Source organism: Pseudonaja textilis, chromosome 10 (assembly GCF_049901715.1).
Source record: "Pseudonaja textilis isolate UNSWEBS1 chromosome 10, rPseTex1.2, whole genome shotgun sequence".
Classification (NCBI taxonomy): Eukaryota; Metazoa; Chordata; class Lepidosauria; order Squamata; family Elapidae; genus Pseudonaja; species Pseudonaja textilis.
In genome coordinates, this window is record NC_141999.1 from 15,019,750 (window position 1) to 15,047,670 (window position 27,921).

Sequence of the window (27,921 nt, forward strand, 5' to 3'; positions counted from 1 at the left end):
GAGAGCGGAGAGAGAGAGCGAAGGCAGCCGAAGATTGCCGAGTGGTTTCGCCAGGTTGGGACTTTGAAAAACGGAGCCGAGCCGAGCCGAACCGAGGAGTCGACCGCTTTCGGGAACAGCGCCGGACCGAGCTTGAGTTCGCCAGACGTGGGGGGGCTCCGGAGGCGTGGCCGACGACATGGGAGCGTGCCTGGGGGTCTGCTCTTTGCTGAGCTGCGTGAGTGTCTCATTTCCCGCGTGGGGAGTGGGCCAGGGGGGAGGGAGACTGACTTTCCCGTGACTTTTTTCCCTCGGGTCAAACGGAGACGCGTTGTTTCCCCGACTTTTCGGTTCTTTTTGAGGGGGACTAGCCCGGAGGGGGGGGAGGTGAAGAGGGGGAAGGAGGAGTCCGGGACCCGAGACAGACGCCATTCTCGCCCCTTCCTCTCCCCTTCCCCAGTTATTGAGGAACCCGCTTCTTTGGGTCCCCCTCCGACCCTTGCCCGGGTTTACTCGGAAACAGGCGAAAAGTTGAACTCTCTCGCTTGGTTTCCCCCGTGGGAAAATCTCTCTTTCGCCCCCAATGATCCCCACTCTTCCCCCTCCCCCTCTTTCGTTCACGCCCCACTGAGAAAGGTGTATTTGTTTGCCAAACATGTACAAGATAAGAAGTGTAGGTATGAACATTTAAAAAATGAACAAAGGAAGTAAATACAGGTAAATGGGGACCGTAGGTTGCGGGGGACTTTGTAACTATGCGGGTAACCCAAAGGAGGAAATTCAACAGGTGTGGCTCTTATAGAAAGAGACATCCCCCCACCCTCCCAGCACCGCTTGTCTGTGTTCCCTCTTGGGATCCGAGCGATACTTCCTGGTTGCTTCCTTGAGAAACTCGAGGTTGGGAAACTCGCAGGTTGTTTCCTCGCTGTGCAACCGGGAGTTCCCAGTCTCCCCGAAGGCTTGTGGATAGCTCCTTAATTTCTCCTTGGCTTTCTTTTTATTTTTTTTTGGGGGGGGGGGAATGGATGGACGAAAGACTAGGTTCTCCCTCAGACTGGTCTCAACCAGGGTTGGCTTAATTGTAGTTTATTGAACCGAACCACAGTTGTAGGTGTTTTTTTAAACATCCTATTCAACCTTCACCAAACATTTGAACTCAGGTGGGAAGGAAATCCGTTCCTTTAGCTGTGGTGTAATAACAATTTAATATTTCACTGTTTCAGACAGTCTCTTCTGAACTCAAAGTTGCCTTGGCTGTCCCATTTTCTCAGTCATCTTGGACTGGCTGAGTTTTAAACTGAATGAGCTTCTGGTAGAAGTTAAGGTGGAGTATTTGCCACCAATAAATACACATTTATTGTATCATAAATTCCAATCAGGCTGAAGACATTCAGTGAATCTTTGAGAAAGTTGGTGTAATCATGAAGTTACACCGTAATCTTTTTCCCTTGGGGTTAAAGATGCCTGTATGAGTATTCTGTTTTTATGCATGTCTTTCACAGATGTTTTGTGTTTTACTTCTCTAAAATTGGGACCAACGGACACAGGAAAGCAGCCACTTTTCTCATTCTTCTGAACCCTCCCACCAAGAATGCTTTTTTTTTAAAAAAAAACACCTAATAATTGGTGTCTGGGAAATGAAGTTTATGTCAACAGTAATTTTTGCAGTGATGTTTCTGGAAGGTTTTTATTTTTTTTATTTTTTGCAGGGTGTTATCTGTGCCCTTGGAAGCCATAACTGAGAGTGGAATTGGGAAGACAGGTGTGAGGCAACACCATGTTATAAGGAGGTGGCTGGTTACACTTTAAGGCAGTGGGGGTCTCCAACCTTGGCAACTTTAAGACCTGTGGACTTCAACTCCCAAACTCCCCATCAAAGCTGGCTGAGGAATTCTAGGAGTTGAAGTCCACAAGTCTTAAAGTTGCCAAGGTTGGATACCCGTGCTTTAGGGTATGACTTCACAGAAAGTCATCTGGGAGTGAACCAAATTGCAGTCAGTGGGGTGGACCTCTGAATGAATGTGCTGTTGGCATTAAACTTTAAAAAGATTTAATTGGTGGATGTTGCAAAGCTTTTAGCAGAAGCTCTTCTAAAGAAAACAGCTGTTGCCAAGAATCTGACTATTAAAACTTAATGAGATAGAACCTCTCTGAGTGGCATATTTATGTGTGTGAGGCTATTGGTGATTGATTATTATTACAGTGATAGTTTAAATTGCTTATTAGCAAGATTCATATTTGTAGTTTGTAAAATAATATTGATCTTTTATCCTTTTAGTTTTTAAACTTATACACCACACTTTAAAACAAAAACAAAAACAGATAGTTTAGTATTGCACTTGTTCTTCCAAATCTTTCCTCTACAACAATCTTGTGAGGTAGACTGGGTTGATAGAAAGTTTCAGTAGTTGAGAGTAGAATCTTTCCTTGAATCCTGTTAGAAGCGAAGGAATTAAAACTTTTTTAAATCTATGGATCCAGAACGAAGCAGCAAGTCTCAGTGAAGTGGGAGGGAACTATTGTATGTCCTATTAAAATCAATGGAGGGTAAAGGCTTTGTGAAAAGTTCTTAGGAATTTTTTTTTTGTCTTTGAGACAATGTTGACTCCTGGCAACTGCCTGAAAACCCTCCAGTTTTCTTACCAAGATTTTCAGCAGTAGTCGGCTTTGTCTCCTAGGGCTGAGAGAAAGGCTAGAGCAAGATGGACGTTGTATCTAAAGCAGGACTATAATGAATGGTCTCCTAGTTTCTAGCCTGATGCCTTCACCCAAACTTGCGATGACATGTTGTCACATGATGTATCACAACTTTTTTCCTCTTTGTTAAACCGGGGATGGGCATGGCCAGCACATGATATATTAGGCCCATGGGCAGCGAGTTTGTCACCCCTGCCTTAACCACTACACCAGACCCGCTCAGAGTATCTGTTATTGGACTGTGCAGAGTTGGATAGATTGACATTAAAAATAAAAGATAAAGGAGACACAGAATACTATTTAATGTGGAATAAGTTTTATCAATGGTTGGAGATAAGAGGTAGAAATTAGATGAAGAAAGAATATTGTTATGTTTAAGTAAAATATGAATGTGGCTTATAATTATATGTATGCTATATATTTAATAACATAAATAAGCCAATATAATTATAAATATGATTAGAATTATTTTTATATTATTATTATTATTATTGCTATCAGTATATGTTTTATCTTTTTCCCCCCTTTCCTTTTTGTAAAATGGTATGCCCGGACAATACACTGTATTCAAAATACTTATATATAAATAAATAAAAAACTTGACTTAAAAAAAAATATCTGTTAGCATCGGACAATTGGGAGACAGAAATGTGTCAGGGGATTTCAGAGTCTGGTGTGTTGCATAAAAAAAGTGTGATGTGTAATGCAGCAACAGTTAGGAAATGTAGGAAACTGTAAAGTTTCTATAAATGGTAACTGTGGTCAGGGTTACTGCTTGAACCAATCAGGAAGTTGTATGTTTTCATGGATTAAGAAATACACCCAATTATGAATAAGACAGTTGCATTGAAAGAGTTTGTAAAAGGAAAGGGAAGATAAGGATATTGTTGCATGCCTATTACTGTTTTCTGGAACTCGTGAATGGAAACTTCAGGGAAAGAAGCACATTGTTCCTAATTCTTGGAATACCGAGACAAAAACAATTTGCTGTTAAGTAGCAATGAAATAGAATGGCACAATCTGGAGAACTTTTGAGAGTCAACCAATTAAAGCATGTTTATCCACACTATTAGTTAACCAGCTCCAGCCAATGTTAAAAAAAAAACTTTACAGTTTGGAAAAAACAGATATCCAAAAATACAAAATAAAACATTTAAACCAGAGATCTTCAATCCCGGGTCTGTGGACGGGCACTAGTCCACGGCATGCCAGAAACCAGGCCACACAAACAAGCGAAGTCCTATCTGTGAGATGCAGGCAGCACAAGAAACCACACCCCCTCTGGTCCATGAAAAAACCTCTTTCTCTGGAACTGGTCCCTTGGTGCCCAAAAGGTTGGGGGCCACTGGTTTAAATGGAAGTAGAAAAAAATAGGAGACAAAGCAAATTAAAAGCATCTGAATTCCGGCTGTTTAGGATTATAACATTGTACAAAAGGCTTGGTCATGTGGGTCTAGGACAACTTGCCATGGCTGACTTGCCGTAGCCGTCTCACACTGGCCAACTCATCATGAGACAACTTGCCATTGGACAATTGAATGCATGATAACTCAAGTGGGATAAGTGAATTGCAGAGGGCAAGTTTGAACCTTCTCATTAGAAGTTCTTGAGGCTGAGGTAAGCTGCAAGAACTAACTCTTGAGTTGTCTTATGTTGAATTGTCCCATAGCGAGTTAGTAGAGAGTTGTCCATGGTGAGTTGCCCTGTAGTAAGTTGACCCCAGCAAGACAACCAGGGTGAGCTGGCCACAGCGAGTTGTTCCATTCTGTGGTCTTGTTTGTATGGTCAAAGTTGGAACTGTAAACTCTAAAAGGATGGTATTCACCAGTTAGTATTTACCAAGTAATTGACTCTGGATTTGCATTCCATCCAAGCTCTCCAAAGTGTCAAAACGGGAAAACGGCAGAGTATAAGCAGTGCTCCTTTAAATGGCTGTTTTCCTAGAAAAGCTCCTGAAATGGAATCAAACTCATTGAACTCCACACAAGTGACAGAGCCTCGGTGGTGCAGTAGTTAGAGTGCAGCACTGCAAGCTATTTCTGCTGCAGCCAGCTGCCTGCAGTTTGGCAGATCGAATCTCACCAGGCTCAAGGTTGGACTCAGCCTTCCATCCTTCTGAGGTGGGTAAAATGAGGACCCAGTTTGTTGAGGACAAGATGCTGACACTGTAAACCTGCTTAGAGAGGGCTGTAAGGCCCTGTGAAGCAGTATATAAGTCTAAGTGCTATTGCTACATCCTCAAAGATGCCATTCAAGTTTGCATTGGCTCACAATGCATGAAGAAGACAATCGAATACCAAGCCATTTCTGAGCAGGTGGTTTATGGCAAGGTTTGGGGCAGAGTCCCAACAGGCATGTGAAGTTGGCATTGCCCTTAAATTAAGACTTTCCTTCTAAGCATGGATGCTGCCATTTTGGTTTCACGATGAATATCATTCAGTGAACTTGGTGTGCAGTTATCGTATCTGCTTTATTTAGCCAAGGACCTGCCCCATGTGTTCCAGTAATGTCTTGCTCTAGAGAGCTTTTATATAAATTGTAGTTTAGCCCATCTGATGAGCATGCAGGTGGAGAAAATGGGTAATGAGTACTCAGGAAATGCATCTGGAAGTATGCAGAGAGGAAGTGGCGGTTGCTTCCTTTCCAAGGCGGTCCTTGCCTTGGAAAGGAAGCTGTGCAAAGCAATGTGGGTTGCTTTGGTTTTAGCATAATACACTTGTCAGGCCAACCATTGTGGGCAATGAACCCTAGGCTGTTCTTAGGATTATTGTGAACCCAATAGTTGTCAGGTATGAACAACCAATTCTGCACATGAAAAATTCAGTTAGCTACTTTATTGCTCCTGCCTGTTTCTGTTGTGGCTTGCCAGCGGCCAATGGAGCTGGCAGCAGACTTGGACAGTGAGGAGGTTGGGGAGCAACATGGTCCAGTCCTGGAGTCCGGGGAAGGCTCTGATGAGTGGTCTACGTCAGAGGCAGAGATGGGGCAGGGCTTTCTGACAGTTATCAGCTGCCTTTGGAGTCGGAGATCAGTGGGGCAGAAGAACAGTTGGAGCCTGTTCCCAATGTGCGCATGTGCAGAGTTGCCAGGAGAAGGGAACAGTTAAGGAAAAAGGGAGTAAAGGCATAGGTGGACGGTGAATGGCCCTTCCCACAGGGAATAAAGAATAGTGAAAGGGGAGTGGTGTTTGCAGGAGACAATTAGTTCATGTAATTATTGTGACGATTTGTTTGTGACTCTCAGAGACTCCTTGCCAGGTATTTTCTTGTACAGCGTTGCGCTTGGAAGCTATCGGCCTGGCAACTCTCCAAGCCTGGTAAGGTCTGTGGTTGTAATTCACCCTTGAAAGACTGTTTCCCGGGACTTTGCTGGATGTGAATGATAGGAATTCACATTATCCCAACAAAAAGGGGTTTTGTTGGGAAAAGGAGTCTGTTTCGTGGTGTTGTGAAGCCTAGGTCAGAACAGTTTCACTGGATGTTTCACAGACAGATGGTTTGTACCTGGGCCAGACTAGATAAGGTCCAACTGCATTCAAGGGATGTGTGTTGGATTTTGCCTTTTTATGCTTACCTAAAGATCCCAGACTAATACCCCACTTGACTCCTCACCTCGAATCAGCCAGTCTCTTTCCAACATAAGTTAAAGTACCGGTAGTCACCCACTTAATGTCCATTTATGGGGTGGAATAACTGGCTGAAGGAGAGGGGGCCTTTCTCAGGGGAATAATAAGACATTCCAGCTTGGATCCGGTTTGGGGGAGGAAATGTCTGAGGTCAAACCCTTGGGTCTCCATCAGCTGTTTCCCAAGAGAAGATAGAGCCGTCTGGTGAGATTCTTGTAGTACAGGTGATCAGCAATAAAGCAATAATACTTGGGTCTATTCACGGAATGATTTTGGTGGTGTAAGTTACTTGTGTCTGACAATTCATTTAATGACTCAAATTATGATGGTATTGGGGAAAAAGCTTACGACTGATCCTTGCACTGGTTATCACCCCAGTATCCCCATGTTCACATGGTCCTAATTCGGGCACCTGGTAAGTGGCCTGTATTTGTGACCATTGCAGAGTCCTGGGGTCATGTGATAATTGTGTGATCTTCCCAGGGGGCTTCCATCACATTGCTTAGCAACAGAAGTTCTGGGCCTAGCCGTGGTTGTAAGCCACGGATAACTTGTATGGGTTAAAGTGGTATGCGACTCATACCATGCTCATAATCTTCCGAAGAGCAGATAGCATCAAGATGTTGAAAGGTGAGTCATGCAAAGACCATCCCAAAAGCTTGTTTAGCTGGATCTTTCCCTTGATTTTTCCCTTATCTCCATGGGGACCTTTATCACCCACTGAGAAGGAGAATAGATTTTTGTTTCAAAATTATATTCTAGGCATTTTTATTTATAACATTTATTCCTTAATGGTATTGTTGAGTAGTTTGTTAAGGTTAAGGTTTTGTTTAAAAAATAAATGGTCATGAAAAATAAATAATTTTGAAAGGGACTCCATGTGGAAATTGTTATAGCTACTTAGTTTTTACTTCTAGGATAACTAGCTATCCTATATAACAAACTATCCTATATAACAAACTATCCTAGAAATAAAAACTAAGTAACTAACAATTTCCGTGTGGAGCCCCTTTTCAAAATTATTTATTTTTCATGGCCACATATCTCTCTTTGTTTTTTTTTTAATTTGGAACGTTTTAAAATTTATTTTAAAACATTTAAGGAACAAAATAAATGAATACATAAAAGCAAAAAAAAAAAAAGTGAAAAAGTACATAGTAAAAATGAAAATATCTGATAAAGACAATTTACGGTTGTCAAAAAGTTTCAAATTCATTTTCATTGATGAAGCAATGAATATATGCAACTAGTCATTCTATCTTTTTAAGAAATAATTGAAAATCGCAACAAAGCTCTAAACCTTAATAGGAATATTAATATCACCACTGTTCATTGTGTTTCCTAAAATAAATGCATGCAATCTTACAAGAAAGGAAATATTCTTTTCCTTCTCACATGGCGGCTGTTTCTCTCTTGACAGGCGTCATGTCTCTGTGGTTCAGCTTCTTGTCTGTTATGTGGCTGTTGTCCCTCCACCAAGAACTCAACTGTAACACGCCTCAGCTTCACCTTGTTTCTCTTCCTGGGGACGTTAGTGTCCATCATAATGATAATTCCAGGAGTGGAAGAAAAGCTGCACAAGGTGAGTAACACATGGTGAGGTGCTTCTCCCGTCCCTCCTGGACACTGAAATGAGGCCAAAGGTGCTTCAGAATTTCAAGGGAGCTGATACTACTGTAAGTAATTTTAGCACTTCTATTAATTGTTAGGGGGCGTGTGAGACACTTTGACTTTGTAGCAGCTGTTACAAGTTTGAGATGGATTGGTCTAATGTTATTGGAAGGTTCCAACACTCTCTTGATATTCTGGAAACATTTTGAATGCCAGACAACTCCAATATATTTCCAGAACTTTGCAGGAATGGTGGCTGATAGTAGGATACTCCCAGAATTGACCATAATGATTTATCTCTTCATACACGTAAACATGTTATTTATTAAATTAATTTATATGGCTTTCTCCTTATGCCATTAATAAGTATTTTGGGGCTTTAGAAAGCTCCCAATAAATACCCAAACTGTCCTTTGGTTCTTTAACATTCCAATTAACTGCTGTAATTTCCTGAGCTCTTAGCTTCATAACAGACAAGAGTAAAAATTGGCAAGCCAATTTGTGGTCTGCTTGCTCTTTAAATTGTTTGCATAATGGTCTTTCTCCCACATCTTAAACTTGCTGTGTTTTACCTGCTGGTCTTTTGGTGCTATCTTTATTGTCAAATCAGTGGGTGGAGGGTGCTACTCCAGATTGGTTTGGTTTGCATGTTTCTCCATTACGCCATAGTTTTCCTGGTTGTTCAGATTTCCAGGTTGGGGAAAACCCCAGGGGAAGTGTGTCATCCCGAGTTTGGAATTGAACAGAAAAATAAGATGCCAGGGGAAGATGGAAAGATAATGGTATCATTTGACCTTCTCACCTCCACCAAAAGCAACAGTTTCCTCAAGTTTCTTTAACAAGGTTTATTGAAAGGAAAGATGAGTGGTGGCCAAGAGGTGAAAACGCTTGTCTCACACTAAGAAGGTTGAGAGTTCAATCCTAACCAGTGATAGATGTTTCTCTATCAGGGTGCAAAGAGAAAATATCTGCTGTGAACTCTACATAGGCATCAGGAAGGGCATCCAGTTAGTAAATGCTCAGCTCCACTCAGTTGCCCCAACTCCATCCCAATAAAAGGGATTACAGTAAAAGAAAAAAAATCTTTATTCTTTTCTTCATAAAAAAGGGCAAAATGAAAGGAGAGAGGATGAGGTTACAAAAATCTCAACAATTGGATTGTTTCTCCTCTTTAGGATTCAGTTTAGCTCATGGATTCATAAGATGGAGGCTTCTCTCAATCTCTGACTCAGATGAATGGGTTCTCTTAATTTGGTTAACTTTAATTTTCTCTTGAATTGAGGAACGTGTGGTTGGTTAGAATGCAAACCTCTTTCCAAACATGCCATTATATGGTCCCTACACAACATGGGGAATGTTACCAACATTATAACATTGTCCTTAGAAAACTATTGTATCAGAAGTTTTTTTTCCTTGTTAAATTAAAAAATAATGCTGGGAAACAGGCAGGGAAATATTTTTATTTATTTTTATTTATTTGTCAAACATGTACAAGATAACAATATAGGTATGAACATAAACACGAACAAAGGGAGTAAATACAGGTAAATGGGGACAGTAAGACAGGGACGGTAGGCACGCTGGTGTACTTATGCACGTCCCCTTTAAGGACGTCTTAGGAAAGGGGTGAGGTCCACGTAGGCAGTTTGAAGTTGAAGCTGGGAAGGGTTGAGGCTGTAACCACGGAGTCGGGTAGGGCGTTCCAGGCGTTGAGACCACTGTTGCTGAAGTTGTATTTTCTGCAGTCGCATTTGGAGCCGTTTGAATTTGTATTGGTTGTTTGTCCGTGTATTATTGTGATTGAGGCTAAAAAAGTCATTGACAGGCAAGATGTATCAGTAATGATACAGGCAAAATGACCGGCAAAATAATCAGTAATGGTTGCATTAAAGATTAGGGCTTTTCTGAAGCTGTCTTTTTCCTTTGACTAGCTTCCTGGATTCTGTGAAGGAAGCAATTCGCCTGTGGGCCTCAAGGTTGACTGCAAGGCCTTCCTGGGACTCAAATCGGTGTACCGCATGTGTTTTGCCACAGCTTCGTTCTTCTTTTTCTTTGCCATGCTGATGCTCTGTGTCAGGAGCAGCAAGGATCCCCGAGCTTCAATACAGAATGGGTGAGGCCCTTTGCTCAGCTGATGCTATTCATGCTCATGTTTTATCCTGTAAAAGTAAAGGTTCCCATCGCACATACATGCTAGTCATTTCTGGCTGTAGGGGGTGGTGCTCATCTGTTACAAAGGCGAAGAGGCAGCGCTGTCCAAAGACGTCTCCGTGGTCATGTGGCTGGCATGACTAAATGCCGAAAGTGGACAGAACGCTGTTACCTTCCCACCAAAGGGGTCCCTATTTTTCTATTTACATTTTTAGCATGCTATCGAACTGATAGGTTGGCAGAATCTGGGACAAGTAACGGGAGCTCACTCTGTTACGCAGCGCTAGGGATTTGAACCACCGAACTGCCAACCTTTCGATTGACAAGCTCAGCGCCTTAGCCACTGAGCCGCCACATCCCTTGTTTTATCCTGTACCAGACAGCAAAAACCAGATCAAGGAATCTGGAAGTTAATTCTCGGAGCCTTCCTTTGATTCAGTTTGGTGTGTTTGTGTGTTTGTGACTAAAGGCAAATGAAGCCGCAGAACCAATATTGATTTTGACTGATTTAAGGGCTTTTCCCCTTCCTTGTTTTTTTTTCCCCTCCGGCATCATTTCAAAGCTAGTTTTTCCATAGCTGTCATCTCAGGACATTAAGGTGAACTTGATAGGATCGTCATGTGTGTAAACACAAACATGTTTCACCTCAGGATCTAAAACATTGGATTTTTTAAAAAAAAAGTCCAGCTTCTTTCTTGCATCCCCACTTCTATAACTTTTTCCACTGATCTGTTCCTTCCAAGCATCTAAAAGAGTTTTTTAAAGTTAAACTTTTATGAAGTATAGTTCTCTTCTAAATGTTGCCAATGTCATCTTTGGCAGAATTTCAGTCAAAAAGAACAAGAGATCTAAGAAATAGATAAAAGCATTGAAACTGACCTTGCCTGTACAGACAATTGGGTCAATTTTTATTGTGTATTGCCAAATTCAATTAAAAACTCTTAAGCAGGGCAAAATAAACTGCCCATGAAAAATAGCAGGATCAATGGAGGAATATTTATTTTAAAGCTTCCCCTACCCCCATTGGAATTCAGGATTGAAAGGCTGATCACACAGCTTATTTCTCTGTGTATTTTTATGTGTTCCAATGACATAATAATAATAACCCAGCATAGTTATCTCGTTTGCTGTGTGTAACAACAACAATAATAATAGTAATAATTTATTGTCATTGCACATATATACACACTATACACATACAACGAAATTCACATAACACCCAGAGACCAGACCCAACACACACACACACACACGACAATCCCCAAACACATCTTCACCCACCCCCTAAAACATACACAAGCACCCACACAACAGACCAAGTAATGCTGTCCAACAGCTCACTGATGGTGGTCCCTAAGTTCATTGTTAAGTGCAATTATAGCTCTGGGATAAAAACTGTTCAGAAAACATGTGGTTTGAGTTTTAATTGTTCTCTATCTTCTGCCAGAAGGCAACCGTTCACAAAGATTGTAAGCAGGGTGGGAAGAGTCTTTGAGAATGTTGTGCAACTTCCTCAAACAGCGAGATGCGAAGATGTTGTCCAAGGCTGGTAGCTGCAGCCCAATGATATTCTGGGCACTTTTAATAATTCTCTTGTAGAGCCTTTTTGTCCGCTACAGAGCTTCCCCCATACTATGCAAGAATGCCGTATGTCAGGATACTCTCAATGGTGCTACGGTAGTAGGACAGAAGTAGATGCTGAGATAGATTTATCTTCCTGAGCATTCACAGGAAGTACAGCCTCTTCTGAGCCTTTTTCACAAGCATGTTAGCACTCACAGTCCATGAGAGGTCCTCCGAGATATAAATGACTTGTTGAAATCCAATTTCTCCCCGTTAGTTCCCATATTTTATAGCACTGTCTATTGATGTAAAAGCCTCCAAGGGGAATTTAGAATCCAAGGCTTGCAGGAAGAGGGTATGAAATGTCTTCATGCCTTCCCTGAAACAGGACCATGCAAACTTTATAAATCCTCTCTTAAAATAAAGTAACCTTTTTTCCATCAGTGACCTGGTTTAGAAGTATACTAACCCAGTGGTCACCATCCAGTGGGCCAGGGACCATTGGTGGTCCCCGAGAAAATTTTGGAGGTCCGTAGAGAAATGTCACTCCCAAAGCAATTAATCCAGGCTGCGTGGGAACACAAGGCTGCACCACCCACATGCCCACTGAACACAAGGCTTGCATTGCGAACAACGCAAGATAGTGAGGGGAGGGGGGAAAGGGTGGAGGAGGGGAATTTGCCTCACTTGCCCACCGCGCCTGGCCTGGCTACCGGGCTGCTTCTTTCTGCTTCTTTCTTCTTCTGCTTTTGGCTGCACGCAAGGAAAGCAGCAAAAGTCTTTCTTTCTCTCCCCCAAACTCTACCAGAAATGTGTCTTTGGGACCCTGCAAGGCATCCTGCTCCGAGGGGCTGCGCCAGCGTGACAAGCCTCAAAAGACTCATTTCTGGCAGAGTTTGGGGGAGAGAAAGAAAGACTTCTGCTGCTTCTGCTGCTTTCCTTACATGAAGCCAAAAGTCTCTCTCTCTCTCTCTCTCTCTCTTTCTCCACCTGAGAACGGAGCTGGAGCTGGTATCCTGCAATCTCAAATAAAGAACGATCGATCGGTCGAAAAATGGAGTGGGGAATTTTCCTGCCGACTTTTTGGGGGGGATTTTTCCAGGGTCCCTGGTCCGCAGGATTTAAAATTGTGAGTTTGGTGGTCCCTGAGGTCCAAAAGGTTGGTGACCCCTGTACTAACCCATACTATAGTTCAACATAGTTTCCGAATTGAGACTATTTTTTAGCAAGGTCTTTAATCATGTTTTCTTACAGCTCACCTTAAATATAGCCCTCCAGAACCCTAAAGCCTACAAACTTGAAATTTGGCGCATATGTTTCTCTTGGCTTCTAGGTGCTCACTAAGAAAGGATTTTTCAAAATGACCATCAGAGCATTAGTATTTCCTATATTATTATTAACATGCTCTGATGCTAAGGAGTTCTTTTCCCCCTCCCCACCTGAAAAGAAATCTGTTCCAAATGCAAAACACAAGCAGAGGAGAGGAGTTTCAGTTTTAGTTTCACAGCACCAAGCGGCCTTGGTACAGAACAGTTGAGCTAAGCCACGCCCAGGCTTCTTGCTGTCTCCTTGCTCACACAGCAAATACTGTTTCAGTTTCCAAACAGCCCTCAACTCTCTCACACACTGACAGGATGCTAGCCAGATGTTGGAAGGCAGAGGCAGAATTTTTTTCCCTTTATTTTCCTCCCCCAAAACTAAGCCCGATCACATAGATTCACATAGGTGAAGCACGGGGTAAAGAGCTAGTAGGGAATATTAGCGAGAACAAAGGATGATGACAACCTGATCAAATAACAAAGCCAGCAATAGTTTTGTGTCCTACAGGACATGTTTGCTAGTGAGGGATAACTTAACTGTAGTTGCCTTACCTTGTTCTACAACTCTAAAGAAAATTTTTCCTTCTGCCAACTTCAGGTTTTGGTTCTTCAAGCTCCTGATGCTGATTGGAATAACTGTGGGTGCCTTCTATATTCCTGATGGAACGTTCACATCTGGTAAAAGAAAAGAAAAGCCTTTTCCGTGTATTGAAATTGATCTGTGATGCAAAATTCTGTTCATGTGTATGCAGGCATTGCCTTCATTAAAGGGAGCGTCTCAGGGCTGAATGATGGTGCTGAAGATCAGCTTTGGTATTTTAAGAGAAGGGGCTAAGTTACCAGCGCTTTTATTTATTTTTATTTTATTTGTTAAATTTATTTAATGCCTGTCTTGTTGGGCTCATGGGGCTACTCTAGGCAGCTTAAAATAAGAAGGAAAGGAAAGGAAAGGAAAGGAAAGGAAAGGAAAGGAAAGGAAAGGAAAGGAAAGGAAAGGAAAGGAAAGGAAAGGAAACAGAACAGAAGCAGAATAATAGAACAATGGAAGAATGACAAAGGAACATAGTGAAAACAATACATCAGTTTGTTAACCAAAATGATGGAAGGGTGGAGAGCAGAGAGCAAGGCAGAGAGAGGTGAAGTCTGCCATCAGTCTGGCAGCCACTTCCATGGAGGCGGGATAATTTGGGGGCTAATTCTTGGATAGTTTGCCTACAGAAAAATAGAACCTCTGAGAAAGTTATTAAGATAAGGCTCCTTGCTGGCCTAAAAGTGTTGTGCAGGCCTAAAAGGTAAAAGTTCCCCTCACATGTGCTAGTCATTTCCGGCTCTAGGGGGCGGTGCTCATCTCCTTTACAAAGCCGAAGAGCCAGCACTGTCCAAAGACGTCTCCGTGGTCATGTGGCTGGCATGACTAAACACCAAAGGCGCACGGAACACCGTTACCTTCCCACCGAAGGTGGTCCCTATTTTTCTACTTGCATTTTTACACGCTTTCGAACTGCTAGGTTGGCAGAATGTGGGACAAGTAACGGGAGCTCACTCTGTTATGCGGCACTAGGGATTCAAACTGCCAACCTTTCTGATCGACAAGCTCGGTGTCTTAGCCACTGAGCCACCACGTCCCTTGTGTAGGCCTAATGAATGCCAAATTTGGGAACAGAGAGAAATTAAGGCTGAGAGAAATTATAATCCATTTAAGGCTGACACGGTGCTCCCAAACTGTTTTTAAACCTTACACATCCTCCAGGGCTCTGTGACATATTTAAATTTCCTCATGGGCTTGGTGGTCTCATTCATGAACGGTAGCATGAGATAAAGTTGAGAGTGACTATCTTGTGTCTCTTGTGTGTTTTCTTCCCAATGAATGAAGTCTGGTTCTACTTCGGCGTGGTTGGTTCCTTCTTCTTTGTCCTCATCCAGCTCATCCTCTTGATTGATTTTGCGCACTCCTGGAGTCAAATTTGGCTGCGCAACTCAGATGAAGGCAACAGCAAGTCCTGGTATGCAGGTCTGTATGAAACACACCTGTTCATTTGGGACTGAAATTTGATGATCCAAGTGTGGGTGGATGGATGGATGGATGGATGGAAAAAGGAATTGCTTTTCCCATCATGACGCTCCAGATTTGATGGGATTGGTGTTCCTCAAACACTCAGCCAGTAGAGATAGTCCTCAACTTATGATCACAGTTGAGGCCAAAATTTCTGTTCCTAAGTGAAACATTCGTTAAGTGAGTTTTGTCCCATTTTGCGACCTTTCTTGCCACAATTGTTAAGTGCACCCCTGTAATTAAGTTAGTGAATCTAAATTATGTGAATCTGGCTTCCCTGTTAACTTTGACCCCGGGATACTGCAGCCACAATAAATATGAGTCAATTGCCAAACATCTGAATTTTGATCCCATGATCATGGGGATGTTGCAGTGGTTGTAATTGTTGAAGAATGGTTATCAGTCACTTTTCTCAGTGCCCCTTATCTAGCCTGAATTCAGATGTACAAGCCATGATGATGGCATTCACACAGCCCATGAAGCTAAAAGCAAATAAACAACTAATATGATGGTGTAATCCAGCAGTTTTGAGCTAAGGGGTGTATTGTCAGGGTTTCGGCGATTGCCCTAATTAAATCATGAGTCTCGAGCCAAGCTTCAAAAAAAACCCCAAAAATGTATTAGGAGCAACATGTTGGCATACTGTAAGAAGCCAACTTTGACTCGTGATTTACGGTCACCTGTGACCCTTTTTTCCCCCTCTCCCCCCGGGTGCGTCATAAATCAGATTCTCCAACAAAGCATGTTTACGGGCTGGGTGTCATCAATCACATTCTCCAATGAAAGATTTCCATGGGCAGAAGATCCAGTAGCCCAATCTTTGTAAGATAAGCATGGAATGTACTTCTAGTTTTAATTTCCATACTGCTCCTTCAGGCTCCCCCCCTGCATATGGCAACTCGAAAACAAGCATAGGAATGCTTTACGAGTTGACACCTATCAGCCAAATCTTCAGCATGTTGAGCAAATGCCTCATAAGTTCTACTTTGCCAAATCTGACGGTCCTTTCCCTCCTTCTCTTCCATAGCTCTGTTTTTCTTCACCTTTCTGTTCTATGCTGTCTCCATTGCTGCCATTGTGCTACTCTACGTCTATTACACCAAGCCAGATGGCTGTACTGAAAGCAAGATCTTTATCAGCCTCAACCTCATCTTCTGCATTGTGGTCTCTGTGGTGTCTGTACTGCCCAAAGTCCAGGTATGTTCTCGTCCTCCGATTGTATTGTGAACCATTTATCTTTTCCCATCGCCTTATTCTTGAGTAGAGTGAGGGTAGACACTTACAGTGTAATATGTATAATTTGTTATTATTTTATCATTGAAAGTAATATGGCAGATTTAGGCCCTGGGAGCTCCATCATAGTCACTGAGGCCCTTCTAAAAACCCGTTTTGCCAGCCTGAGAATGGAATGCCATCCTTGCAACAGGGAGCAGGCTGTTCTATAGGAAAGGGCATCACTACCATGAGCTTCTTTCCATGTAGGTGGGGATCCTTCTGACTGTTATCTGCCAGCAACTCGAGCAGGGGTATCAAACTCAAGGCCCAGGGGCCGGATCCGATCCACAGGGTGCTTAGATCTGGCTGACAGGCTGCCCTGGAAACAGCAAAGGACTGGCCTGCAGTGGCTCTGCCAGTGAAAATGGAGCTCAGGAGGGTCATGGGCAGCTCTCGCAAACTCTGTTTTCACTGGCGGAGGGTTGTAGGAGGCCATTGCAGCCGAAAACGGCGCTCGGGAGTCAGTTTTTGCTGGCAGAGCGCTTGGGCCACCACCGGTGCCCCCCCGATACCAGTGACGATGAGCTGGCCACGCCCACCCTGGGCATGCCCCCTGGCCCTTCCAGGGTCAAACACAACCCTGATGCAGCCCTCAATGAAATAGAGTTTGACATCGACAATAAAGTCTAGAGCAGGGATCTGCAACCTTAAACACTCAAAAGAGCCATTTGAACCCATTTCCCACAGAAAAGAAAACACCGGGAGCCAATAATTTAACAACCGGTGTAACTGGGTGGGTGTGGACAACTTGACGTAACTCACTTCCACCCAGTCACCTCCTGCTCTGGAATATGGAGCGAGTCTCCATCCCCCGCCATCATCCTTACCTTCTCAGGCCAGGGGAGGAGTGACGGGGAGGGGAGGGGCCAGCCGATGGTGGATCAGCCGACAGGGAGCCACAGCAGAAGGCTGAAGGAGCTGCATGTGGCTCCAGAGCCGTAGGTTGCAGACCCCTGATCTAGAGCCCCCAGTGCAAAGGAACTGCACAACATTATTGTACCTAGTTTGGTCCTGGTTTGCCCTGAATCTGTTGTTGTTGTTTTTTTGCTCCTTGTAACAAGTGTTTTTGCTCCTCTACAGGATGCTCAGCCTCATTCTGGCCTTCTCCAAGCCTCCATCATTACCCTCTATACCATGTATGTCACCTGGTCAGCTTTGGCCAATGTACCAGGTAAGCAGTTTTGCTCTGTTGTGTTTGGAGGGCTTTCTGCGTTAAAAAAAAAAAAAGACAGAACCTGTTTCTGAAAAAAAGTCCAACATGGTACACGATCCAGCCAAGAGAAATGCATCAATCCCACAAAGCATTAGCTTTAAAACCAGTGGAATGCTTGGACCTCAGAGAGCCTTCTGCAGTTGCTTTGTTTTACAAGCCCAATGGGTGGGTTTACCGGCACCCTTAAGCCAAAACTCCTCAATTTGCTCAGGGCAATGTCTGATGCTGCCCGTGAAATTAAGATTCTAGCATGTAAGAGGTGGAAGGAAGATTGGAGACTGTTGACCAACTTTCTATCTTTTCCCAATTTTCATGGCATTGATTCTTGGGAGAATCTGTTTTAATTCAATTAATTCCTCTAAGAGACACTTCTGGATTCTTGGGCATTTAAACATCTCCTTTTTGCCAGTTTTCTCTACAAATTCAGGCATAGTGCCCTCTTCTGGGGGAAAAACGCTTTCTCACAAAGGGTCATGATTCATGCTGGATGGAGAGAAAGGGTCAAACCTCCTCCATATCTGCCTCGCTCCCTAGGAGGACTGACCAATCAGCAAGCCTGGGAGAGTTTGAGGAGCAGACAATGGTCATACTTGAAATGAAAAGTACGTAGAATTTCTCTTTTTCTTTTTCTAGAGAAACGCTGCAATCCAACTCTCCTGATAAGAACGGCAGTGAACAGCACAACAGCTCTGCCTGAGAATGGCCAACCAACTCAGTGGTGGGATGCCCCAAGCATTGTAGGCCTCATCATATTTGTCTTCTGCACCCTCTTCATAAGGTGAGATTCCTGATCCATTGACCTGCATGAACGGAAAGCCTTGGTTTGCTTAAAAAGCATTCATTTTATAATACGACAAAAATCGATTAGGTTTACAGAACGTGCTAATCCATCAACTGGTTTGCAGAGCAGCATGTTTGCACCCTAAGCCAAAACCAAACGAATCACATGGTGGCTCAGTATGTGATATTGTTCTGGGCCCAACAACGCTTTGCAGTGATGTTTTCTGTACACCGAGTATCTCCGTTTCAGCGGCAGGACTCCCTCTGCTGGTCCTTAGATTCAAATAGAATAGGATAGAATTCTTTATCGTCCAAGGAATTTGTCTTGGTGCAAATGTTTTCAGTATATATAAAAGAAAAGATACATTCATCAAGAGTCAAGAATCATAAGGTACAACACTTAATTAATAGTCATAGGGTACAATAAGCAATCAAATCATACTTGGAAACAGTCAATAAAAATCGTAAGGATACAAGCAACCAAGTTATAGTCACACAGTCACAAGTGGGAGGGGATGGGTGATGAGTGATGAGAAGATTAATTAGTAGTAGTAGTGCAGACTTTGTAAATAGTTGAACAGTGTTGAGGGAATTATTTGTTTAGCAGAGTGATGGCGTTCGGGGAAAAACTCCTTGTGTCTAGTTGTTCTGGTGTTCAGGGCTCTATAGTGTCGTTTTGAGGGTAGGAGTTGAAACAATTTATGCCTGGGATGTGAGGGGTCTGTAAATATTTTCACAGCCCTTGTTTTGCTCTTCATTTATAAATAAAATGCTCTTGATTGATTAAAGACCATTCTCCCCATGCATCTAATCATATTTTAATAATAGCCAAGGAAAAACCTATATCACATGAATTGTTTATTGATAAGGGAGCAAAAACAGACTATATAGGATTTGTGCTCTTTCACCATTGGTTCCTGTACTCAGGGTAGATGTTCATTCTCCCTTCTCTGGAGTGTGTCATATATGCAGATACTACACTGGCAGTCATACTGTCATATCGGGTGTGCCAGGTTCCATGACCCATTTGCTTGCCATGTGCTATTAGATACACAATATACAGAAAGGGGGGGGTGGGGGGAATATTAAAAAGAAAAAAGTAGGGTGGGGGGGGGGGAGGGGGCTGGGTTTTTTTAATTTTTTTTTTTCGAGGGGGAACTGTACTGTGTGATTCTTCTTAAAACTTTAGGTTCCAAATTAATTTTTTTCCTTCCAAAATCTCTTAGTTCTAGATTGTTTCTCTCCTTGGTAAGTTTCCATCCATTACTTCTCGCCTTGCCCTCAGGTGCTTTGCAGAATAGGTCAGTCCTTTCCATTGTCTTTGCTAACAATTGCATAGTCCCTATAGGCATTCTTTGGAAATGTGGGCTATAAATGTCAACCTGTCAAGGAGAAACAAAGATTGGAGGTGATTATGATATAAAATTGCCGGGAGTAGGACTTGAGGATTATAATGGTGATTAATCTTATTTATAGGGATATGCAATATTCACAGATCCTGAAATAGAACATCCTATGGAAGCTTGGAATGCTCTGATTCTCCTTCACGCTACACTGAATCTCCTCCAGACCTAGCCATTCCAGGAATGGTGGTTTAAGTCAATCCTGCACACTGTTTGAGGTGATCTACAGTCCTGTTTTGGGGTTGATTACTCTTAGTACACCACAAATAGCTTCTGGTTTGGAGGATTAACTTCCAGAAACCACCCAATCACTCTTGGAGGGTCATGGTCTGGAAAGGAAATGGTACAGCCCCAAGATTTCCAGAATGTTCTGTTCTCGATTCTGAGAGGCTTTCCACATCCTTATTCATGTGGGTTTGCTTTATGGTAAATGGAGGTTTGGTCAGTGGTTGGATCAACCTTGGCAGCAATTTTACAAGAACTGCCATGATCTATTTTCAAAATATAAAATATCTCTACCAGCACCAAGGGACTTGGTTCTAAAGCAGGCCATAGAAGTTGGAGGTGATTCCCCCCAATTCTTCATTTACCTTTGACACCCTTTTGATAAAACTAGATTTAAAAGATGCTTTTAAACTTTTTAAATGAGCTTTAAAAACATGGATCCAAAGAGTTTCTCCATTGATAAGTGAATAATGGATTGTGAGTATGGAGGATGAGCAGAAGGGAGAGTGATGCTGAGTAAACTGACTAAGCCTCATTTGTTTTGATTCTAGCATCCGTTCCTCAGACCATACACAAGTAAACAAGATGATGCTCACCGAAGAAAGCCCGGCCATGTTAGGGGGTGGAAACACGAACCTTGAAGATGGGGTACATCGGGCTTATGACAACGAAGAGGAAGGAGTGACTTACAACTACACCTTTTTCCATATCTGCCTCTTCCTGGCCTCCCTCTACATCATGATGACCCTTACCAACTGGTATAGGTGTGTACAACTGGCACTGCCCTTCTTCCCCTGTTCCAGTCCCATCTGTTTCAAATAAGAATAGAATAGAATTCTTTATTGGCCAAGTGTGATTGGACACACAAGGAATTTGTCTTGGTGCAAATGCTCTCAGTGTACATAAAAGAAAAAATACATCTGTCAAGAGTCAAGAATCGTAAGGTACAACACTTAATGATAATCATAAAGTACAATAAGCAATCTAATCATACTAGGAAACCGTAAAAAAATTGTTAGAATATAAGCAACAAAGTTATGGTCAAACAGTCATAAGTGGGAGGAGATGGGTGAAAGGAAGGCAGGATTAATAGTAGTTAACTTGAGTTGTGTTTAAGAGATGGGGTGGCTATCTGAAGGCTGTTTGAAAGCATCAACTGGTCCAGAACTTCATGCTCTGGGATTTTAACCTTTTGAGCATTTATTAGCTAGTGCTGTCTTTGTAAACTTCTAATGTGGTTTTGGATGAGGCCCCCAAGGGTGAGGATATCCATGTTTTACTTTCCTGTATGAACTTCTCTGTTTTTAAGGTAAAGACAGGCAGATTTTGCCTCCTTGAGACGCTGCTCCTTCCCTTTTCATGTGCAAACTAAGGTGGAATCTTCCTTTGAGACCGATATTTGGACATTTCCTATAAACAGCAGAATAACATAAGGATCATGGTTCCAAGTAACACTCCCAACGAAATCAAAACTCTGAGGCCTGGAGTTTTCTCAAAGTAACAATTGATTAGGAATGTCATATTGGCACAGTTGGTGAAAGCCCGACTCTGAAGGACCTGAGGTTTTCCCCACCCAAATAAAAAAAAAAGAACAGACCAGGTGGCATGGGATGTCCTCACTCTTCTAGCTCCTTGCCTTCCTGTATCTAGAACTTTCTCAAAGGCAATCGTTTATAGCTGGCTGAAGAATTCTGGGAGTTGAAGTCCACAAGTCTCAAAGTTGCCAAGGTTGGAGGCCCCTGGTTTATAGAGTTGGCCCTGACTGAAATGGTTCCCAGTAAACAGAATCTTTAGAACCCTGTCTGGATGGGGTTTCTTAAGCTTAGGAAAAAGTGTGTATAGAGAAGAATGGCACCAAGAAGATATTAAACCATAATCTGGTTGGAATAGGCTTCATGTGAGGTGTAAACCTCACAAGATAATTTTGCATGCTGGCTGAAGCAACCTGCTATGGCTTACTCAATCACATTTAAAAAAAAAAAAAACTCCCAGCTTCTCAGGATGCGCTATGCTTCTTTAGGTTTCTAGCGTTCCTGCTTTACCGTCTCCTTCCCGTTGCCTAGGAAACCAGCATGATTTGTCAGCTTGGCGCAAGTCAAGCTTTGGGAAGAGGTGGTGGGGGGAAAGAGCCTTCTCCTCAGATGAACTCCACGTTGGCTGGGGGAGCAGGTGCCGCTTACAAGCTGGCAAGCTGTGCCTAGAATGGAGCATTTGGGGTGAGGGACCAGAGGATGAGGGGAGAATGCAGGGAAGGTGAGACAGTGGTTGCAAACAGCATTGCCTCATCCCAAAGTCCACTATATTCGTTTGCACAGAACTTTATCTCTGAGTCCTTCGGTTATTTTTAGCGCATGACTTTGTAGTCACGTCCCGCCCCCCCCAGACCTGCAACGGTGCCAAGTTGCGCTGCAGTGGGTTGGCAGGGGCCATATATTGCCTCAGCAGGATTGACGCGGAGTGTGTGTGTGTGTGTTTGTGTGTGTAGAACGGAAGATGGTCCAGTCTGTGACACTGCTCTGACCAAAAATCCAGGCTGCTCTGCCAAATTCTTGGCTTGCCTCTGCCCTTTTACGAATGAAAACAAACCGGAGAAGGGCTTGCATGCTAAATTGGGGTTGGGTTTTTGATCTTGCTTTCCCCTGGAGAAGAGGCGGTGCGAGGTCAGGCTGAGTGCGTAACTGCAGGAATCGGGCTGAGAAAAAAAAAACAAGGAAGGGGCCAGAAAAGACCTAATGCAGCAAATAAATCCCATTATTCTTCTCCCCCAGGCTGGCAGGGGGATTGGCTGGCTGGCTGGCTGGCTTTGCTACTGCAGAGATGGGACTGGGAGAATCCAGCCCCGCCCCATTATTGGGGTGTGTTTGTGTGTGTGTGTGAACAAGGCCCTACAGTAGTACTGCTCAATCTTGGCCGCTTTAAGATATGTGGACGTCCGCTCCAGAATTTCCCAGTCGGCATGAATTTTGAAGTCCACAAAAATTGAAAGTTGCCAAGGTTGAGGAATGGTGCCCGACAGGCTTTCTGGAGGTCTTCTGCTTCCCTCTGTGGGTTGGAGTTTATTTGGGGAAGAAGGCAGGAAAAAGTTGTCCGGGGTATGTGTGTTACTCATTCACAAAGGCTTTGGCTGGTTTCCTACCTTGCCCTAAACTGCGGCATTATTAACTAAGGTTTATTGAATCAATTAAACCCGGCTGGGTTTATGTGCCAGGCCCTGGTTTACGAGTCACAGTGGCTGGGTTTGCAGCAGAAGCTCAGTCAGAACCAAGCAAACCACAGTAGGGTTTAGCCCAGTGTTTTGCAACCCTAAATAAATTACCCAAACCTGGATAAAAGTGGTTTTTCTTTGGGTAATGACCCCGTGAACCCATTACCCCTCACAACAAGGATTTTTTAAAGTTTACTAAAATATACTTGAAAAATTCCCAAGGCAAACATTTGAATAATTTCATCAATTATCAATGGCAACTTGTTCAAATGACATAAAGATCATTCAGCGATGCTGTTTTTGTAATAGAGATAGTCCTCAAGTTATGCCCATTTGTTCAGTGACCATTCAAAGTTATGACGATGCTAAAGGAAGGGACTTATAATCAGTTCTTGAGATGTATTAAAACTTTCTGATGTGGTAATGTAGGAAAAAGTCTGGCAAACACTAGTATATAATAATGATGATGATAGAATAGAATAGAATAGAATAGAATAGAATAGAATAGAATAGAATAGAATAGAAAATATGGAATGGAATGGAATGGAATGGAATGGAATGGAATGGAATAGAATAGAATAGAATAGAATAGAATAGAATAGAATAGAATAGAATAGAATAGAATAGAATAGAATAGAATTCTTTATTGGCCAAGTGTGATTAGACACACAAGGAATTTTTTCTTGGTGCAAATGCTCTCAGTGTATATAAAAGAAAAGGTACATTCGTCAAGAGTCAAGAATCATCAGGTACAACACTTAATAATACTCATAGGGTACAATCAGCAATCAAATCATGCTAGGAAACAGTCAATATAAATCGTAAGGATACAAGCGACAAAGTTACAGTCCTACAATCACAAGTGGGAGGGGATGGGATAATATAATAATAGAGATAATATTATGTTATTATTTCTTTTATTCATTAAAGTTGACTGAATTTCATGTTTAATGAATAAAAGAGATAATAGTATAATAGTGTACTTGGTTGATGTATATGCTGTCAGCAACTTGTATCGACCATTAGAGCCAGTTAATGATATTTGTGATACATTTTAAGTGTTCAGTTGACTGAGTTTCATGTTTAATAAATAAAAGTTAATAACAACAACAATAATAATAACAACAGACGGGACTTTGTAGGTCATCTAGTCCAACCCCCTGCTCAAGCAGGAGGGGGTCTTATACCAGGGGTCTTCAAACTTGACAGCTTTAAGACTTGTGGACTTCAACTCCCAGAATTCCTCCTCCAGTCATGTTAGGTCAGGAACTCTAGGAGCTGAAGTCCACAAGCCTTAAACTTGCCAAGTTTGAAGACTCTTGCCCTATACTATACTATTCTGACAAGCAGGAGACCCTATACTGTTCTGACAAGTGGCCATGCACCACCTTCTTGAAAGACTCCAGTGATGAAGCACCACAACTTCTGAAGGCAAGATATTCCACTGGTTGATTCTTCTTACCATCAGAAAATTTCTCCTTGAGTTTCCATCCATTATTCCTTGTTTGGCCTTTGGGTGCTTTGGAAAATAGGTTGTCCCCCTGCTCTCTGTGATAGCTCCTCAAATATTGTTATCATGTCTCCCCTGATCCTTCTCTTCATTAGACTAACCATATCCAATTCCTGCAACCATTCTTCATATGTTTCAGCCTCCAGGTTTAGCATAGTGTGTTCCACCTAGACTAGTCTTACTGATATGGATTTGGAAAAATTCCGCAAATTTTGGCAGTAGACATTTCCCCTTAAAACTATCAGGAGATAGTTCTCTTGCACTCATTTCCCCTTTGTTGAGGACACAGGCTGTGTTCCATTAGTTGGAATTGCCCGGATGTTTGATTTGGAACTGTGAGTTTGGAGGCGTGTAGCAATTCCAGGCCTCATAGTTTTTCCTTGAATGGGCTTTTCTTTCTCTTCTAACAGGGCTAGAAGGCAGCCTCATTTGGAGTGACTTGCTCAGGGATTTTGGACTTATTTTTAGGATTAATAAATGCTGCATGTGTCAAGCTTATGTGCATCTATCCTGAATGGAGTGAAATGGGATGTACAGATAGTCCTGTGGGAAGAAGGTCCGGTTTATAGACAATCCACACTTAGGAACCCTGAAGCCTCACAATGTTTTCATGAATTGTCAAAAAAAGACTGTATATTAATAAAATAGGTGGTGTCAGCGGCTCATACAAACATTATGTGGCTTTGCATTTCGTCAGCTTGAGTTCAAACTTCCATACAAATTCAAGGTAACAACAGCTAGGAGTAGAACTTGTTTGCAGCCTTGGGAATGTCTGGGTTAAAATAGGGGTATGGGGGGGCATGCAGTGGGAGGGAGGGAATTGTAAAATATCTGGTGGATTTGAGTAGGGTTTTTTGGTAAGTTTCTCTTAGATAACATCAAGCTGAGCTAAAATGATTTCCCCCTCCCCCCCAAAATACAAAACCTGTAAAAAACAACCCAACCCAAAAAGGAATTAGAGTTGGCCCTAGCTGGATTTGGGATGCAACCCCACCTGGTTATCTCAGTTTTTTGATGGCAGTTATGCAGTTGCTACTGTGAAGGCCCAGTTTAATAAATCAGCAAACTGAAAAGAGCATTTATAGTATAGCTTTTGACTGCTATGAAATGGGATTAGAAATAGTGTGATATTAATCCAGCGTAATGTTTTTCAACTTTTAAGATATGTGGACTTCCAAACACACTAAAGTTGAGTCCCAAAGGTGTTTTTTTCAAGCGGCAACTGGACTTTCTTTCTTTGAAGATGTTTCCCTTCTCAGCAAAGAAGCTTTTATGGAGAATCTCCATAGACATATTGCTAAAATTGAGAAATACTAGTCTACCATGACTGAAAAATAGAATTTCAGTTGATTGATTTGTTAAAATGTATTTGTACGGGTGAAATTTCTGAACTAGTGTTTCTCAAACTTGGCAACTTGATGATGGCAGGAGAATTCTGGAAGTTGAAGTTCTCATGTCTTCAAGTTACCAAATGAGAAACCCTATTCTAAATGATATTCCATATAATTGTGTTAGTGAAGGCATTAGAGAATGACGTGGAAAAAGAAGGTCTGAGCTGAACATGAAGGTTACAGCTGATGCATGTGTTGTCTCCATTACAAGTTTCCATTGTATTTGGTAGGGCTGAGAATCTGATTAGCAATAGTGCGTCAACTCTGCATTGCAGTTGCTATCCAGCTGTGTATAGATGCTGAAACAAATAGGTGTACAGGCTGGAATAAATCTGTGTACAGATACTAGAACAAATAAGTTTCTGTTTTAGTTATATCCTAGAAGAACTCAACAAATAACCTGACGTGAACAACATAGTTTTCTGTAGCAAACTTAGTTGCGGCCTGCTGAAGATGGCTTCATTCATGCTTGGTACATGAAACAACACATCTGAATAAGCTTTGTTCTGTGCATGAGAGTTCTTTTCTTTAGAAATTAAATTCTTTGGTTGGTGTACCAGTGCACAGCTGTTCAGCTGCAGGGTGAGCTTGAACGTATAGGAATGATGGTTTCTTAGAATTGGGTAGATGTCTCGGAGATGGGAGTGGCATGGATTTAAATCCATCAGCTGTCCTAGAGTCACTTTCTCCAACCTCTTAGGACCGCTGTGATTAAGCACTAGAAGAATCATGTATGTCACCCTGAGGAACATCTATAATTGATAGACGGTTGGATATGATGGGCAGGAATCTTTCGGAACCTCTTAAACTGAATGTTTAATGTTCTTCTATCTTTCCTCCAGGCCTAATGAAAGCCGCCAAGAGCTGACCAGCCCATGGACTGCTGTCTGGGTGAAGATTTCATCCAGCTGGGTTGGGCTTCTCCTGTATCTTTGGACTTTGATTGCCCCACTTGCACTTCCAGACCGTGACTTCAGCTGAAAACTTTCAAACCCTGCCAACGTCCCAAGGGAAAGAGTTACACAGAGCCATGAGAAATAAGCAAGCGAGATCAATACTTCTGGTTTGAATGTTTGGTGTGGGCTCTTATGCTTATGAAGGCAGAAGTGACCAATCCTTCTCTTTCCTCTGTCTTACATGCAGACAAATCTTTTTGTGCCTTTACTTCTTAAAAATTTATAACACACCCCCCCAGTTAAGCTGGTTTAATTCACTTAGGTGTGCAAGACTCAACACACATTTGTGATGGAGGATGTGTGCACACTTCCCTGCCCCCCTTTATGCTAATGGCCTTCGAAGTATGTTGTAAAATACCTGAGTAACTTACATGGTGCTGCTCATCTTTAAAATATATATATATATATATATTTGGCATAGGAATAACTGTGTGTTCCTTTTTAAGTTGTGGTTTAAAGGAATTTTTCACCACTTTGCCTTGTTACAAATGGAGCCTTTTAAATAAACACTCAGTTCTTTTCGATACGGAACTGATGGTAAGAAAATAAAAATCCTTGTATTAGGTAGATGAATGTTGCGCATAGAAACAGACTATCATCACAACAGTGCCTGTGTTAGTTTGGTTTAGGGCAGCCTTGTGAAAGCTTGATTTTAATGTAGCGTTCTGTACCAACCCAGTCAATTATGGTTTACTTAGTCAACCATGGTTAAATTCTGGTGTAGTACATTCTAGGAAAAGTATCTTGTTCTGGCATTTAGAGACACGTAAGAAATGATTGTGGCTTGTGTGGGAAGACATTCCATAAATTGTAGGATTGATTGAACACACTAGAAAAATCACATCAATAACCTAGAATAGTTTAGGCTGTGTCTTTCTTTGTGAGACCCCAGATCAACATGACAAACAAATGTCATTTTCCAACTAACAAATTTTATTAATAGGCATAAGCTTTCGCGAACTGCA

At 42.3% G+C, this 27,921-nt stretch overlaps 1 protein-coding gene across 1 annotated transcript; it reads left to right on the forward strand.

Annotated features, from left to right (window-relative positions):
• On the forward strand, nt 1-27,523 carry SERINC2 (serine incorporator 2). The gene is made up of 10 exons (XM_026702442.2): nt 1-217; nt 7,722-7,883; nt 9,844-10,025; nt 13,544-13,623; nt 14,819-14,956; nt 16,026-16,195; nt 17,354-17,444; nt 18,120-18,264; nt 20,446-20,658; nt 26,843-27,523. The coding sequence occupies exons 1-10, from the start codon at nt 179-181 to the stop codon at nt 26,979-26,981; spliced, it is 1,359 nt and encodes a 452-aa protein (XP_026558227.1). The 5' UTR covers nt 1-178; the 3' UTR covers nt 26,982-27,523.
• The last annotated feature ends 398 nt before the right edge of the window (nt 27,524-27,921 follow it).